Below are 18,648 nucleotides of genomic sequence, written 5' to 3' on the forward strand. Positions count from 1 at the left end.
GCCCTGGGTCTAAGTTGCATGTTCTCCCTATGCATGTGTGGGTTCTCTCCAGGTACTCCAGCTTCCTCGCACAGTCCAAAAACATGACTGTTAGGTTAATTGGTCTCTCTTGGTGTGTGTGCATGGTTGTTTGTCCTGTCTGTCTCTATGTTGCCCTGCGACAGACTGGCGACCTGTCCAGGGTGACCCCGCCTCTCGCCCGGAGGCTGTAGAAACTCACCAGCACCTCCCAACCCCACTAGGGACAAGGGTGTTAAAAAATGGATGGATTAAATTTATTAAATACAACTTTATGTAGCTTGGAATTTATTAAATGTGGTACAGTCTACTTAGTATTGTCTAATGTTAAGTCAACTGTGTCACAGACAAAAAAAATAATCTGGATTAAAACGTCTTCAGTTTATTATAGAAACTAGCAACCAGAACAACGAAACAAATCCACCAGAAGAAGCAAGTGGATGGTAAAAAAGTAGAAAAAAATTATTTGGAACAAATCCAAATACAAAACTGCACTTCTGTAACGCCTGCTGATATTTAAATTGACGTGACTGCATGTGTGTAAATGCACTGAACATAGAAAGTGTGAATTTGAATTTTCCAATTAGTTAAGCTACTCATGCATGTAGCTGTCTCAGTCCTGTGTGTCGCTCTTTGTACCAGATGGCCCATGAATCACTCCCAACTCCCACCCAATTTTATTATTCATCCTGTCTAAAGAGCAACAATTTTAACAGAGTATCACACTACAACCTGATATCCTTCACACAGCATAATAGATGGCTAACACACACAGACTCGCCACAGAAATGTGTACGTACAGCTGGGATCAATATTATTAGGTCTGATGAGGGAGTTACCGAAATTAATCCACCAACAGGAGGGCGGTGAGTTCACTGGCAATAATCACTAACTGCAATCTTGGAGCACCATACACACACACAAACACACGCAAGTCATTAGGGGGCCATTTCACTGCTAATCAAAGCATCAAATCCACCTGTGCCAGTCTGTTAGCCGCAGGGTATAATCGACCATCTTAACGATTCCACCGATATAAATTGGATTGTGGGTAAGTTGTCACAGCTGAGGTCATTTTTTTGCTACACATTCTTCAGTCAGATTAAGGGTTTTAATTGAGCTCTTTGTCCCAGCAGATTTGCTTCTAGCAATTTATTAATATGAAACGGAATGAATGCCGCCAGCACTGGCCCAGTGGCCTCGATTTTACTCCCAGCTGGCCTCCACTCACACATGTGTGTTTTCTTTTAAGTCTGACTTACTTGTACTGGGCTACTGGAGTAAGAGTATGCATGTGTGTGTGTGTCGAGTGAGTGTGTGCGTTTGAGACAGTGAGTGAGTGGAGGGAAGCAGCATCTGTGCTTCCCCCCCTCAAAAAAAAAAAAAAAAATTGTGTCAGATAGGTGGCAGGAAATCAGGTCGTCTGTTGCCAATTCCAGCCACAACTGGAACGATAACAAGGTAGAAAATTTGTGAGCTACAGAGAGCATACTGACGAGTTTGTGCATTTTATTACTGTAAGTGACATGATTTCAGTCACAAGCAAGGAACCTGACTTCAACTCTTGAGTCTATAAGAATAACTTAGCATGACCACTAAATTAATAAGTTGATCATTTGAAGACTTTTCCTCATTTCATAGCGTTAACTGTCATGGCAATTACTGAATTCGGGCTGAGATAGATATTGACATTAATTGACAATTAATTCTCTCAGTTATATTTGTTTTGGACAAAGTCTGCAAAAACTTTCATCCAAAATTTTATTGTTGTTGTTGTCGTATATTGTAATACTTGTCAAGTAGTGCATTATAGGGAAAGCTCCAGTTATACTTATGTCTTTTAGCATGTCATAGGTGTAGACTATGAGTTGGCAATTCTTAGATCCAAAACGTACCATTTGTGTCCCACTTTTCACACTTTGACCAGATTCCTACATGACACTAAGGATCCTACACAACAGTTCCTCTGCAGACCGCCTCTGTGACTCACTTCCTGTCTCACTCATAACATTCCTGTCAAATTGCTGTGTAGCTCTTTACAAAGTAGATCACTGGTCTATCTTGATCAGACTGGCGCAAGCGCAAATGCAAACACTCCCTGTGGAGAAAACCTATTCTGCCCACTCATATCAACAATCTCATTCATTTGGTCAATATCCAAAACTCATGACCATTGAAGAGAGTAGGAACTTAGCTCAATCAATAAATTGAGAGCTTCACCTTTTGGCCCAGCTCAACTGCACGGTACCTGCATCACTTGGGCCAGGAGAAGAACCAGACTAGTCGTCCTAAACTCTTTGAAATACAAGGTAACATTAAATATGAAAGGGATACTCTGTAGGACCATCGCACTCACCAAATCTTAATCTTATAGAAAACTTGTTGGTGTAAAGGGAAGAGAAAAAACAAAGAGAGTATTCAAGACTCTAGAAAATCTCTCTAAACTGCCCAGAGATTAAAATCTCTATTCTTGTTTGCTCCAACCTTGTGATAGCTACTGAAAAATACCAAGCACTGCTTAAATTTTTTGACATAACGTACTAGCCTCTGCCAGCAAAAGTTTCCTTCGACTCCATCAAACTGTTACACAACTCGCTCTATTGGCCTTAAAGTGTTAATCCAAGTCAGATTTCTATTTTCAGAAACACTCAATTTTTACAAGCCTGAAGGAAGAAAGAACAGATTGCCTCCTTTGGAAACTAGCAGGCTGTGATCAACCTGCTAGTTACTATATCTTATATGATTCTCAAGAGATTTAATGTGTTGAAACATGAAAGCTGAACAACCATGTACTCCTGCTGAAACAATGATACAATAGTACCAGGATGAATGAACAGAAACTCTGCCAAAAGCAAAGCCTGATTCTGTAAATTATTGCAAAAGCTGATCAGTTTTACAAAATGTTTCTAATCAAATTTCAAATTTGCCAATTTAAAGTTTTGATTATTAACATATTATAAATAGTTCTTTTTTTAGGTGAAGTTGTAAAAATATCAAGCCATGTCCCATTAATCAACTGAAAACCTAGCCTGGTGCCTAAACTATAGGGAAAAATTACACTAGTTCAACTCCAGCTGCATCAAACAAATGTGTTTTCAAATCTGATTTAGCAAATACAGACAAACATGTCTCAAGTTTTAAAAGTACCAAAAAAATTTCAGTATTTAGCAAATAATACTGAAATTATTTGCTAAATAATTTGATGAAATTATTTGCAGGCTAAAGAACAGCTTAGTTCAGAAATGTAGTTCTTTGCCTGCCCCCAACATATTTTTTGTCATTTTTAAATTTTAAACTGTATGTTGCACCTGAGGATCAAATTTAGCTGTGTGGCCTGAAGCAAATTTACAGTAAGCCTGACTTGGACTTTGTTGAGCTACTTGCTTCAAACTTTGACAGCAAATCAGAAAGTACCAAATAAGCTCAATATTTTCAAAGGCCCTGAAGACATCAGTCACGTAAATTCTGTGCAAATCTCTCACCCACCCAGCTGTTCAGCATTCACTGGTCAACAAACGTGCTGCCGATGTCCTTTTTATGTAAGAGACAGAAAGTGAAAGGGAAAACGAAGGAAAGAGAAATAAGAAACACGCAGAAAAAGAAAGGTGTGGGTGTCAGATTGAAATGAAATGTCAAGATGCCAACAGCAATCCTCCCTGCATGTTTGAATACTGCACAATAAGCAGCATAGCCCAATTAATTCACTACAGCCAGTCCTACATGGAACAAATTAACACTCTCATCATATTTGTCTTCCCATTTTCCATTTTCTACCTCTTCAATTCTATGCCCCTTCTTCCTCATCCATCTGCTCTTTCTATGCTTTTGAGAGCCATCTCTGGCGCCTCTTTCACATTGAATTCACAGAGGTGCTGGGGGCAAATCAGAGCGAGTTTTAGATACAACCGCCAATCCACTTATCCACCCACCTACCTCTGACTCCAGAGCCTGACAGCACCGTGTAAACACACTTTTTTCTGCACCTATGTGTCATGTTTTCTTGTAGATGTATGTAGCGAGTATGACGAACAAATAAATCTACAAGAATGCACAGCAGCTAGGTCAATAATTCACAAGAATATCTCAGACATGAGTGGCGGCATGTCCGCATTAGAGGTCGCTCAGCTGCAGAATGAGCACACATGTGAAAAATATTGATAAACGTCAACACTAGCGGCGGAACATGCATGAATGCTCCAACATAGTTTGACAATCGGTGTCTGAAATTAATCCTTTGCTTCACCTGCCACAGCCTGGTAAACTGAAAAAAATGAATTCTGACTAAATTAATTGAGGAATCAGCTACTGAGTATTAATTTAAAAACATCTCTAAAAGTTTGATACTGACTTTGAAGTTAGACATACTTCCAAAAATACCAACATATGCAATAAAATGTGTAAAAATGTGTGTGTAAAAACTTTCATTAAATTTGTGTTTAAGGGCTACTTCTTAACATATGTTAAGAAGTATTATATTAGAAATTTTTGTGAAAAATCAAAGCATTTTAAATTTTAAATCCATCCATTTTTAATGCATGTTTAATATGTTGGCTGAATGCAGAACTATAGTCAAATATATGAATTTACCATTTTGGGGGGTGTATTGGTTCCAGTTTTGCCCATTTAGAAACTGAAATTGACACTTTTTGGAAATCAGTTTTCAAGTCATTTCATAGACATCATAGAAATGTTTTAAATTGCTTCAATTCAGATTCCACAAACCTTCAGGACCATGACACAATCCTGACTTGTCTCTGGCTGCATGTCACACTGGAAAAACAAATAATGACTAAGTTCTTTTTAAAAGTAAGTATAACAAGAATATGACAGCAATTCATTTTCAAGCTTAAATGCCCTGATATGAGGACATTAAGTCAAATGGATGAAAAACAAGGCTGAGCCAAAGACATGGTTCTAGCCTTTTTGTAAGTATTTAAAAACAAGAAAAAACCCATCAATAATCTTTTCCACTTAAAGATTACAGAAAGCTGTCATTAAATATTGCTAATGTGTGGTAAAGGTTGAATCTAGCTAAGTGGCTAGTGCGACTTGGAAGAAAAGGGAGCCACTTAATATTCAACAACACTTGTTATATTTCTCTCACTTGTTAACTAATTTATTAACCAAGTGAAAGGTTACATGCCACATGCTCAGGTGGTTTTAAATTAAATCTGTGACCCTGGAGTATCATCCATATGCACACTATAAAAAGGAGCCTTTTTCACATTAAAAGTTCCTTTATATGGAATCTAAACTCTGAAGTATAATTTTCCTTCAAGTCATTCAGTTCAGCAAAGACACATGCTACATCTTATAGAAATAAAATAGGTTTGAATGTGGGTTGATTTATGGATTGATTTTAGTCATCACTCCACTTCATTAGTAGCCTTTTTACAATCTTATTTTTACCATAACTCATCCCCTATGGCATTTTAGTAAATGTTCTTTTGAAAACGCAGTTACACTTTCGAGCTTGCCACTGAGGCATTTTAACCAACTATAAATTTTGAAATTTTGTTGCTGGGTTGGACCCAATCACAGACAGGAACTGGGCAGAGTCATGTGAAAGCTGTGAGGAAGAAAAGAGCAAGCAATCTAAAAAAAATAAAATAATGAATCCATATCATAAAAACAAAGTGGATCCAGTCCTTTCGTTAAAATACTGGAGTGATGGTTTATGAAATTTTCAATCCACTGACAAAAAGAGATCAGAGCCGAGAAAGCAATGCCTCTTAGCTAATCATTGCCTCGAGAAAGTGAAAAAAAGTTGAAAGTATGATGGCGGGCGAATAAACACCCCTTCAGGTTGTTTTATTTCTTAACTGAGTTACATCTTAGTTCACCAGAAAACCTTAATCAGACATATCAGTAGAGACTCATTACTCTAAAGTAACGTTCTCAATCCTGATCTTAAGGACACACGGTTCTGAATGCCTAAGGAGTTTCCCTGCTGTCACACACCTGCATTAAATGAACGTGTGATCAACAAGCATCTGCAGTGCTTGATGGCATGCTGAGGAGGCAACGTGACCAACTGAATCAGCTGCGTTTTCCACAGACATCTAAAACATGAAGGACAGCTTTAGAAATACTGCTCTAAGGTTTGTTCTTACAGCAAACCAGATATTAACTTTAATTTAATTTCTTAATAAAAAAAAAGCTTACATCCCAAAAGATACCCTTGTCATTTATAGAAAAAGAAAACCTAAGCTTAAAAATTCCTTGAAAATCAAAAGCATGTTTATTCACTGCTGGCATTGCATTACTTTACTAAAACCTCTTGTTGTCCTCTGCCACACAGAGCTGACTGCATGGGGCACAATTTAGGTTTGTTGTCTTTCTGGAATCTTATTTTTTCCTTATTGCATTTATTTGAGATTAATATAAATCCTAAGTGTTCATCCATCACAAAACACTCCACTTATGATGAAGAAAGAAGAAATAATATTACTAAAGTCTACCAATGGCCACTCTTTTGGATCATGGATCAATGATGGTGCTATTCTTGAAGCAGCGACAGGAATGAGACTCTTTATTTCTTCTTCCTTATGTAATTATTTAATTAATGACTTAATTCAATTAAAAATGCTTTATTGATGTGAAAGTAAATTAAATGTTGCCATAACACATGTTATGAATATTCTTCACATAGTGTGGCTATGGGCAGAAAGGATATCCTGTAGCAGTCTGTATTACAGCAAATTTGAAGAAACTTCTGACTGAAGAAGCTCTGCTTCTCCATGAATGTGTCATAAAAACGATGCTCAAGCTTGCCAAAAACTTTCTTGATTTCATATAAAATTCTTTGTTGCACCATCATGTTCAGAGATTCCTCAAGAAGTTTATTTCTTTTCTTAAAACATCCTCTCTAGTCCCTTTTGGCATCCAGATGAACACCAAAAGAAATATTTCTCAACATGATTTTGGTTAAAATGGTTGATGTGACTCACCCACTGAGGACGACTATAAAGTCCATGACATTCCACCCGTTCCTCAGGTAGGACCCTTTATGGAAAACAAAACCAAGCGCAACCAGCTTGATCCCGGCCTCAAAGCAGAATATCCCAATAAAGTAAGGTTCTGTCTTTTCCTGTGGGAAGGAAAGTCAGTGCAGATGTCAGAAAGGTCTTCCGAGAAAAACTAAATCTATAGTTACAGAATAAAGCATGGCATGTTGATGAAATTTACCATGTACTCATAGAAACTATCTTTGTTTGGACTCATGCAAATATTATGTTAATAATATAAAGTTTCACCCTGTGTGTTGCCAGAAATAATTATGGGATGTCTTTTAATTCCCTTCAAATTCATCAGGAATAAAAAGGAAAATTGTCAACTCATCAACACATAGCTCGACTTCACCTATTCAAAATGGCCAGTTTCATTTCTTTTTCTCCAGTTGTTTTTAACTCCCTCTGATTCCAGAAAACCATGATTAAACCAAAATTCTTCCTCACCAGCCTCTTTGCCATGGGGGTCTTATCTTCTCCAGGGAGATGCTGCTCCAAGGCCAAGACAACACAGTTAGCAGTGATGGTAGCCAGAATCATGTACTCGAAAGGCGTAAAGGTCATGAGGTTAAGGAAAGTTCTTTTATCAAAACAGGACAAAAACAGAAAAAAAAACAAACATGAAAAACAGAGAAAAACAGTCAAGTTAGCAATGCTCACTAAATGTATTCAAAACATATTATTTAGTGGAAAATGGGGGGAAAATTTTATTGTGTGATGGATGAAGTACCACTATGGTACATTTTTCCTTCAATTGAAGGCAGTCTGTTACAGAGACTGCAAAGTATCCATGGCAACATGCTTTTAAAAGTGCTTTTTATGAAGAGAAAGAAGAGCAGGTTAGGGAGGGAACAAGTGTGCTGTGAAGTCACCTTGGCCTGACGGTGTAACTGCACAAAGTACAGAAAACAACTGAGGTTTCTTTCTGTTCCAATAGCTGACATGACAGCAGGCTGAAGCCTTTATTTGTCCAGCTTACTGTTGCTGCATCACAAGTCTTCAAAGATTGTGTGTCTTCTGGCAAAGAGACTAAGGTTTTAATTAAAACTTCTAAGATGCATACAGGGTTACAAGTGTCTGAACAGAGACAGGAACTGAATTCATTTACTGTTGAAAGCCGAAATTATGAAAACACTGCACTTATCCACCAATGTGTCACTCGGGTAATACTCGCAAATATGTTTCCTCATTTCATCTTAGTGTAAATCTACACTGATGTAATTGGTAATTGTAGCTCAAAGAGTCCACAAGCTTCTGAGTATTTTTCAATTGCATCTGGTAAGCTTTAATTATTTTTTCTGACGGCAAAGAATAAACAAACATGTCCATTATAATTGCAGTCCTAATGAACACATTGTTACATGTGTTTCTCTTTTAAAGCATAGCAAGAGGGTTTGCCACTCCCAACTTCCAAAGTTATAAGACACATTTTGAGCAAATTCTTTTAAGATGCCAGATAATACAGAACCACTAAAGAACTGAGATTTCACTGGCCTCTGGAGAGCAACACATGTACATGTGTTAAGTGGCATAAACTATTTAAGCCCCAACATTTGTGACATTCAGTTCACCAGAGTTCCCGAGAGGGATGTGCTGCTCGTTATTAATTTTCCTGCTAAGAGCGAAATGGGGTCACTGACTCAAGGAGAAGAGCTTAGATGGGGTCCTCCGAGACACATAACGACTCACATTGACAGTGTTAGGATCAGAAAGTAGTTGGAAATAGATAATGATGCAAATACTTCTCACTCAGTTGATCCATCATTAATCTCCTCCTCGGTCTTGATAACTACCACCTGTTTTCATATATTTAAAGGTTTTGGCCCTTTTATCACGAACCACATTTCCATTTTTCTAAACTAACATGTAGTCCTGTAAAATTATTAATACTCTTTTAACTTTTTTCACATATTTTTATATCTTATCTGATAGACCAACATAAAGCAACAAACAGTAAACTAAAAATGAAAACGTTTTAAATTTCGGGTCAAATAACAACTGGGTCTGGTTTGGATGGATCCGAACCTTTCCATTGCAGCTTTTGCTGCACATTAAGGGCCACTGTCCTGCTGGAAGATAAACCTTCACCAAAGTTCAAAGTTTTTTGCAGCTTCTAATGGGTTCTCTTCCCAGATAGCCCTTCATTTAGCCCCCTCTATCTTGCCATTCATCATGAAGTGTTCCTGACCCCGCTGAAAGAAAGTCTTGTGACAGTATCATACTTCTACTACTATTTGTTATGGTCAGAATGACATGTTCAGTATGCAGCAGTGTTTTCCTTCCCCATATTTACCATTTGGGATGTACACCTGAAAGTCCAGTTCAGTGTGGTCTCTGAGGAAAGCGCCTTCCTCCACATGTGTTTAGAGAACCCTACATGGCTCATGACAAACTGAAGTCAAACATCTCAGACATCTTGTTTTGTATGAGAATCGTATGGGTTTCTTTCTTTTAGCAATGATGTTCTTGTCACTCTTTAAAGAAGTCCAGACTAGTAGAGCTCACCACTAACAGATTCTCCTATCTGAGCTATGGACCTCTGCAGCTCCTATAATATAGTTCATGCTTCTTTCCTGCAGCTTATTTCCTGGTAGACAGCCATTTCTCAACATTTGTGTTACATTCTTTGTATTTTACAATTACTGATCGATCTGTGCTCTGCAAGATGTTCAAAGTTTCAGATATTTTTTATTGCCTCTCTTTATGAACTGATGTTTTCAACCCGCCCAACAATCAGGCTTGTGCTGTGTACCTTCACCTCAGGGTGCAGAGGGCTAAGTGCAGGCCAACTTTTACAGATTTGTTTTTATTTAGAAACATTTTGAAAACAATCACTATCATCAAATCATCATTTTTTCTGCTACTTTGTAATCATCCTTTATTTTACTCCAGTTTGTCTTGAAAAGTTTGAGTAAAATACATTAAAGATTGTGCTTGTAGCGAAAAAGTAAATACTTATTATGGATCAGAATAACTATTTTAGTAAAGTACAGAGACAACAATAATAAAGGTTGTTTTTTTTTTTTTTTTAATTATATCTACTGACTTCCTCAACTGGTCTGAGGTGATCTTTGGATTTTTCTTCCTTGTTCTGGTGCGTATTTGTTTGTGCTGTTTTCCTTAAAGACTGTAAGGATTAATTTATTGCATTCAATAAGAAAAAAACAAATTAACGCGGTGGTGGTGTAATGCATTATTTATTCCTGCAGAATAAATAATAATAACGAATAATCTCTGTCAACACTGACTGAAGTCAAACAACTCAGACATTTTGTTTTGTATAAGAGTCCAAACATGTTCAGATGACCAGAAAATTAGTTTTGTCTTCTGAAACTGATTACATATTAACATGGTTTATTACAATCAATTAAAGTAAACTTCCTTAGTCTTTTGCTGAAGATTTATTATGTATTATCTCTTATACTTGACAGCAATTAATTGACTTTAAATTAGTCACAACTTTGTAGTCCAAACAAATGGAAACAAGGTTTTCTGTGTTAGAAAAAACATTAATAACTAAATATAATAATTACACTAAATGTATCAAACATATTGCTGCCAAATATAATTGATATATGGTGCCTGGCAAAAGCATTCATATTTATTTCAGTGTGTTTTTTTCTTTTCTTTTTTTATTATTATTTAAAGGTCAGACATAGAGGACGAGGCTTAAAAAACATTTTAAACTTTGGACATTAAATGGAGCACTTTCCGGTCTACTCCATGGAAATAGAAAGATAATGGCACAACGGCAAATCTACCAGGACATAAATGTCTACCTAAAATGATAGACCAGGCCAAGAGAGCAACAACCAAGAGGTTCACAGTAACCTGGGAGGATCTGCAGAAATCCTCAGTTCATGGGAGATCATCTCTGTGTGGGACAAGACATGAGCTGCCAACAAATCTGGTCTTTGTAGAAAACTGGAAACAATAAAACCAGCTTCAGAAAGACAGCAGCCTAAAGTTTGTCGCAAGCTGTATAGGAGACACAGCAACATGTGAAAAGGCTACTCTGGCTAGACGAGACCAAAACTGAACTTTTTTTCTCTACACATGAAGCGAAAAATGTTGTTTTAAAATAACACTGTGTCTCACTTCTTAACGCAATGTCCCCCCCTGTGAAACATGGTGGTGGCAGCATTATGGTGTGGGGAGGTTTTTCTTTAGCAGGGACAGAAAATCTGGTAAGAAAGGAAAGGCGAGTCAGCACAAACCTAAAATACTAACATACAGTTAGAACTGCGGTCAAAGGTGGTTTTAAAACACAATGACTCAAAGGGTTGAATGAAAACTCACACTATATTTTGTCAGATTTCTATTTCGGAAAATGTTGAAAATCATTTATCCCGTTCTTCCACTTCACAATTGCAATTGTACCATGTGATGGTACAATTGTTTGTGCTGTTTTCCTTAAAGACTCTAAGGATTAATTTATTGCATTCAATAAGAAAAAAACAAATTAACGCGGTGGTGGTGTAATGCATTATTTATTCCTGCAGAATAAATAATAATAACAAATAATCTCTGTCAACACTGACTGAAGTCAAACAACTCAGACATTTTGTTTTGTATAAGAGTCCAAACATTATTAGCACTATGAGTAAAACACATTACTCTTTTGGTTTCCCAGGGATCTGGATACTTCTCAATGTGCTATTTTTCACATGCGAGTGTGGCTTCCCTTGACCAATAAATTTACAACAACCCAGCGACTTGCTGAATTCTCTGATAGAAGAGTGCAACAAACCAGCGTTACTTGACTTGTAAATATTCACAGGGATTTGTTTTGCACCCACATTCTCAGATTTTTGGACGTCTCAGGTCTCACCCAGTCAACACTCTGACACGTGCTGTTTTCACAGCCACCAAATTACTACACTGGCCATTTTCTCTCCCACACATGCACTGCGCTGCACCTCTGCCTCTGCTGATGCACCCATCAGTGGCCAGCCAGTGTTGACCACTCTCTCTCCCGACTCCCACACGCCCACAGAGAGCATGTGGTTAGGTAACTGTGGGAGACTGGCACGGCGTTCTGGAGGGGGTGTGAGGCAGGAGGAGAGGTGGGCAGATATGGCAGCAGAGCGGTGCTGCCGAGCTGATGGTGCAAGGAACTGATCCTCTAACAGGCTCTTGAGGACAAAAACAGAAAGGAAGCCCAAGCAAGCGTCTTTTGTCATCTTGTTGTTGTTGCTGAATTGTGCGCATGATGCTCAATGACAAGACAAATTTCTTGGAAAGCTTTGCGAAGAAAGGGAAGCGGCTTGCCAGCACTACAGCAGGGAACCAGAGAAGCGCTCCCTGCTGAATTTGAACTGACTCCTACTCACGGCCAGGTTCATATTCCAATGAGCACTAAGGCAGCAGAGATGTGCCTACATGACTCCCCCACAGTGAGCAGAGCTGCCTTTAATGATCATCACACACTCGCTTCCTGTTTTCTGCCAGAACCAGCGCAGAGGAAGTTGCACAGCAACATATGAACGTGAATTTGTATTATTATTATTATTATTAATATTTCACTAAATCGGAGTCGTTATCGTGGAGAAGACACAAGCTCAGCAAACAGAACCAAGAGACTTTGACAAAGAAAAAGAGGGGAAAAAAAAGAAAACTTCGCTGTCTGTGGTTCTGAACTGACAGCGACTGGCAGCAACAACTTCTTAAAAAAGAAACAAACAAACAAACAAACATTTCAAAACGCAAATCATGCTTTTAATGGAAGGATATGGCCACTCTATTATCCGCCTGGCATATTTCCTAATGATATTGTCCTCTGCAAATATAAAGAGCGACCTGTTGACGGTGAGGCAGTTCTGCCGGTGAGGGACGGGGTTGTACAGAGCCATGGTCCGGGCCCGCTGCGCTTTGGCTTGCTTCATGGAAGCGGTCAGCCCGCCGGACGCGGCGTCCTGCCCGTCGCCACCGCGCTCCAAGTCGCCCTCCCCGGAGTCCACCGTGGCGGGAGCGGACTCGTCTCCGAACCGAGCCATTCTGCGGTGCAGTGAAATAAAAAAAATATATATAAATAAGGAGTCAACCGATTTAGACAGTCTTACTTACAAGGAGACGTGCAAACGTTGCAGAGATCTTCCACCTTTCGTCCGCTGTCAGCTTTTCGAGCTGTAAGATTCCTTTACAAGTTGCACAATCCTCTCACTTCATCTCCTCAAGGCGAAAAAACAAACTATTATACCATTCAGCTGCTTCAATTTTCTGAAAAATCTTCCATGAATCAAATCAAGGCAGCAAAGAAACCAACAGTTTCAGCGCGCAACGATCAGCTCTGAACAACTTTTAATGTGCGCGCCTCTCTAACTAGGGCAGTTTATAGGACGAAACAAAAAAAAGAGAGAGAAAAAAAAATCCACTGAAGTTGTAATCTTCTACCAACATCCAAGCCGGTAGTGAATTGGCAAAGCGCGGGAAACAAAAACTACGACATGCCCATCAGATGGAGAGTTCCGAGACTCGTTTTTCAAAACTTTACGCATCTTCCCGCTGTGATTAACTTCTGGAAAAATAAGCCAGTTTGCCTCATCTCTTGAAGAGTCTTTCGCGTCTGAACTGATCACCTACTGGAAAGGAGGAGGGAGGGGGGGGAAAATCATCAACCAGGAGCGCATAAAGCACCGCCTGTCCCCTCCCACAGCGCGGCACTTCGTGGACATTTCAAAATTCATCTGAATGGAAGCTGCTGGAAAGGAGGGACGTGCATTTAGTTACCATAGCAATTAGTTTGTTGAGGATGAACAAAAACACATCCTCCAAAACAACAAAAAAGTGACTATATACAGCAGGCTGTGTGGGTTCAAAACACAATTATGTAAAGCTGCTGGTGGGAGCTGTGGGAAAAGAAAAGATGTGTGAAATCAAAATCAAACTATGTACAAAATAATGCACAGAGAGATAAGCGGCTTGTTCCTCCATAGGAACATTTTTGGCCGCCTGACAGACAGTGTTGTCATCTCTCCTTTAACAGTGGCAGACTGTTGCAACATGTGAAAACTGGGCCATTGTGCTAATATTGGATTAAAAGTCAAGGGTAAAAATAGAACATGAAATAGATCTTAGGGCCTCTCCCTTTTTTTGAGGGAAAACAGAAGAAAGCAGGGTCTTTTTCACTCCCTGCCACAAGTGAGACCTCATTAGGCGACTGGGTGCTCTCACTCCATCTGCTGCCCTCCCCACCCCCCAGCGTTTTACTGAAGATGACCACTTCAACCCCCACAGACAGATTATTCAGCTGACGCTGACATTTTTTTCTCTCTCTTTTGATGATAACAATCAATGATGGCATTAGTCACCTTGAAATCCTAGCTCAATTTTTCAGGTCAAAAGCTGATTGATGGGTCCGACTGTGCAGACAGGCAGCGAGGGACGGTGAAGACAAGGGGAAAAGAACAGTGACAAAACCTCACTTGGCAACCAGGTTGAGATGTGGAAAGAGAAAAGACTGAACAGGATCTCTGAACGTTTCAGAAAAGACTTCTGTTTGCTGCTCTTTCTTGTACTGGAACCAGATTGGAGTGTCACTTCATGCAAGACTTATTATACACAAGTATATAAAATCCTGATTGATTTCTACTTTATGGTAAAATTTATAGTCCCTTGCAACCTAACAAAGTATCTCCAAAGACTTAATTTGACAAGTACGGCAAAGAGGATAATGATTAAAAAAATTAAAAATCCCAGGAATCTCATGGTAACTTTGGCTGGACTACAGAGATACATAGCTTAGACAGAAGAACATGTTGACAGAACAGCTATTAGTCATGCAGTCCGCAAATCTGGCTATTATGAAACAGCAGCAGGAAAAGAGCCATTTTTGAAAGAAAGACGTGAAACTCAAAAAAGACACTCTGGTCTAAAGAGATCAAAATTGAATTATTTTACTAATTTTCAAAGCAACATGTAAAGTGAAAAACCAGCCAAGAACATTGTTTTGAATACACCTGCTCCACTGCAAGACATGGTGGTGGCGGGCTCATGCTAAGGAGACATTTTTTCTTCTGCAGGAACAAAAGATGGAAGAAAATTCTAGAAGAAAATATTTTAAAGACTGCAGGAGACAACGTGATGCACAAAGACTCCCTCTGTCCAATCTGTATGTGCTTAGTCTGTATTGTGAAGTTTCAACAAGTGTAAAACTGGAAAAGACATATCTAGGGAAACCTGGCTCTGTGGCTCAGTGAGACAGCGTGTATGAATGTGAACTATTCCTAACAAAATAAGAAAAAATGTTTCCTTCCACATGACAATTAAGCCATAATCTGCGCAGGTCTATCAAACAAAGAAAAATCCCAATATAACACATAAAGGTTCTGGTTGTAAAGAGAGCAAATATAGATTATGGGTGTGAATATTTTTTTTGCAAGCCCTCATTACAAAAAATAAAAAATAAACTAAAAACATCTCATGTGTTGCCTTACAGAAATATTGGTCCATCTCTGCCAAAAGCACATATCTCTCCCCGCACTCGTGTCTCCAGCTCTCTCTTTTGCTGTTGTTTCCATAGCTACATAGCTCTCTTGAATTCCTGCTTCTTTCTTTTCATTTCTGCCAACAAAAGCCATGTTGCACAATAGAGCAACCTCATCCTACAGAAATCTGCTTCTCCCAACACACAAACACGAGCACACCTCCCAACCGGGGTCACTGGACATCTTGCGGGGAGGAAGCTGACAGACTTGTGCGCAGCACCGTCGCCACACTGATGCTCCAAACAACAGTATGCAGATGACCAGGTGCAGCCTGCTTTAAGACTGTTTGGCTTTTGTTTGCAGCCTACTCAGAGAAGTACAAAAATAGCACCGTTAAGCGAGCACAAAAGCTTTAATAAATTTACACGGGGCCTTACCAAACTTTGAGAAAGATTAAGTCTGCTGCCACAGCTAAAATAGATGTGCAGTTTTACATTTGGGTCAAATAAGCAGCAAAGAGTCACATCTTAAACATCATGCATGCAGAGGGGAAGGCTGAGGACGTTTGGCTGCAGGTGACATGCATCGAGAGCTGAAACGTTAATGGCACTTTGTGCCAGAGCTCTGAAGGGCATTTATATAATTGCAGACAGGCTTTCACCCAACACTGGAGTGGTTTTAGCATTTTATTTTTCTCTCTGTTCCCTAGCAACAGACACTCTCTCTTCTGAGTTATGTCAGTTTGATTCGTCTAATAATGGCTTCTTATATCGCCGCAGATTGGCGCGAAGCCGTGTCGGTTTATGTTGCATATTTACATAACTGGTAACACATTTCTTAACGAGAGTCCAAATTTGTTTAGTGACACACAAATTTGGGTCAGAATGTTGGAATAATGTGGATAAATCTCAATTAACAGGCCTGTGAGAGAGAGGGGGGAAAAAAATCTCACACATTCAATCGTTGACTCTACAAACATGTCACATTACCCATTAAGGAGTGTTAATAGCCTTTTAACATTCTGAGACGAAGCTCACCAGCATTCAGAAACTCTACTGCTTGCTTACTTCATCACACACATCAGCTCTACTTTGATTCCCTAGCATCCCCTAATGGACAAATATCCACAATACATTTATAAAGCTTCCCCTCAAAAAATTACATTAATCCTCTATTTTGATACATTTTATTTTTATATGTGTTGCAGCTTGTGAAGGACACAGGCCTAACAATAGTGCACAGTAATAAAATGGATATAGAGAGGAGCTCAGTAAATAAAAAGCGGAAGAGAAGAAGAAGAAGGGAGGAGGGGTTGTTGTGTTGGTTGACTGGATATTGCACTGACAAAGCGCCTCTTCACGTTCAAGTGGTGAGAGGTAGACAATCAAACCGCTGCCGCTCCAGAGTTCAGAGGTTCACAGGTCAGCGTGAAGAGCTCCACCATTAATTACACCATAAGATTTCTGACCAGACAAACTGAAGACAAAAAAGTGGTCAGAATTGATTTGACAATAACAAAGAAAAGCAAACACAGGCATACGTACTATTTCACAAAATATGATGTGGAAAATATTTTAAATGCAGTTGTCACTTGCACGTTTAAGAATACATGAGAAATATATGAAAACACGTCTAAGATAGTAAGAAGAAAAAAGTAATTTTGAATCTTTTTTTTTTCAAAAGTAAAAAGGGTTCAGCATTAACAATCTGGATGTTGCTGTCGTATTGCTGGTTATTTTTCAGATGAAATTGGAGTCAGTTCTGTGATATGCCAATTGTATGTGAGTGGGTGTCTTGTTTTATTTAAAGAACGAGAGACAAAGTCTCTTGAATTTGAGCATGATGCCAGCAAATATGACAAATGAGGAACTGAGAAAAGCGATGCTTGAAGCACATCGCACTGAAAAATATTTCTGAATCAACTCTAAAATGTGGGATGGATTATGTTTAAAATGACAAAACATATACAATTGGTGCGTTTATTGCAAAGTCACAACATTGCAGGTGATCAGATCTAACCTATTTGTGAATGTACAATGCCTCACAACACTCCCCTTACACTCTATTATTTGGATTTTATGTGAGAAACCAACACAACGTAGTAATTCTAAAATGTTAAAAGGCTACATGGTCCAAAAAGGAAGTTAAAACAAGTCCCATATGCAGATTTTAAATCATATTAAGGGAAACATGCAATATTAGGAAGAATGTGCTTCAGACATAAGAGACCAGAATCAGCTTGCAACAGCCCAATGCCTCTTAACAAACAACCAAAAATGCACATACTGGTCTAGATCACAGTAAATTCATCAATTAAATCTGATCTCAATCCAGTCAGGAATCTGTGGCAAGATGTTCAAAAAATGTGTACAAAGATGTTCATCAAATTTGATTGAACTTGTGCTATTTTCCAAAGACAAATGGGCAAATATCATTGTGTACATATAAAGCTGATAGAGGCACAACCTGCAACATCTGCAGTTGTGATAGCGGTGTTCTTCAAAGTCCTGGGTCAAGGAAGCTGAATACCAATGCACACCCCACATTTAAGAATTTTACTTGCAAAAATTTCTGAGAACATCACATTAACTTTCTACCAATTCACAAATATAGACTCGTTTGTTTTGGTGTATCATAATTTCATACAATCGCAATAAACTATATTGAAATTAGTGGTTGAAATGTGACAAAATGACAAGTGTAAAAATGCTTTCAAAAGTCTGAACAAAAATAAGCCGCTCCAATATCAAGATGACACTAACAAAGGCGTGAAATAAAAAGCTGCAACAAAATGGCTTAAAATAGCTGACTGTTTGCATGGTCTTAAATGACATGTTGAGATGATTTAAAGCTCCAGAATAAATATTTTGTGGGTGTTTCTGAACAGAAAAAATTAAAAGCATAGTGGTTTGTGAATGCATCAGCTAATTTGAGACACTTAAAAGTGTGGCAGGAGTATGAGATCGTGCCTGGAGTAACGTAAAACCTTATGTCTTCAGAAACATGTCTGCAAATTTGACCATGACAGTGGCGTCATCACAAATAATAAGTTTAAGACATAGAAATGCAAAGCCATTCAAAAAGTGCACTGAATCTAAAACAAAAATCATTAGCTGCATCTCATATACGTACAAATAACTACATCAGATAAAATTAAGATAAAATGTAAAATGTATGTTTAGCTCTAAGTTGAA

General features: G+C 38.6%; 1 protein-coding gene across 1 annotated transcript in view; it reads right to left on the minus strand.

Annotated features, from left to right (window-relative positions):
- LOC129361800 (voltage-dependent R-type calcium channel subunit alpha-1E-like) overlaps nucleotides 1-18,648 on the minus strand; it is a 58,346-nt gene that overhangs the window by 35,813 nt on the left and 3,885 nt on the right. The window contains 3 exon segments of the mRNA XM_055032910.1: nucleotides 6,969-7,108; nucleotides 7,476-7,581; nucleotides 12,762-13,025. Of these exon segments, the coding sequence (XP_054888885.1) occupies nucleotides 6,969-7,108; nucleotides 7,476-7,581; nucleotides 12,762-13,025 (510 nt within the window).

This window comes from Poeciliopsis prolifica, unplaced genomic scaffold (assembly GCF_027474105.1).
Source record: "Poeciliopsis prolifica strain line A6 unplaced genomic scaffold, Auburn_PproV2 SCAFFOLD008, whole genome shotgun sequence".
Taxonomy (NCBI): Eukaryota; Metazoa; Chordata; class Actinopteri; order Cyprinodontiformes; family Poeciliidae; genus Poeciliopsis; species Poeciliopsis prolifica.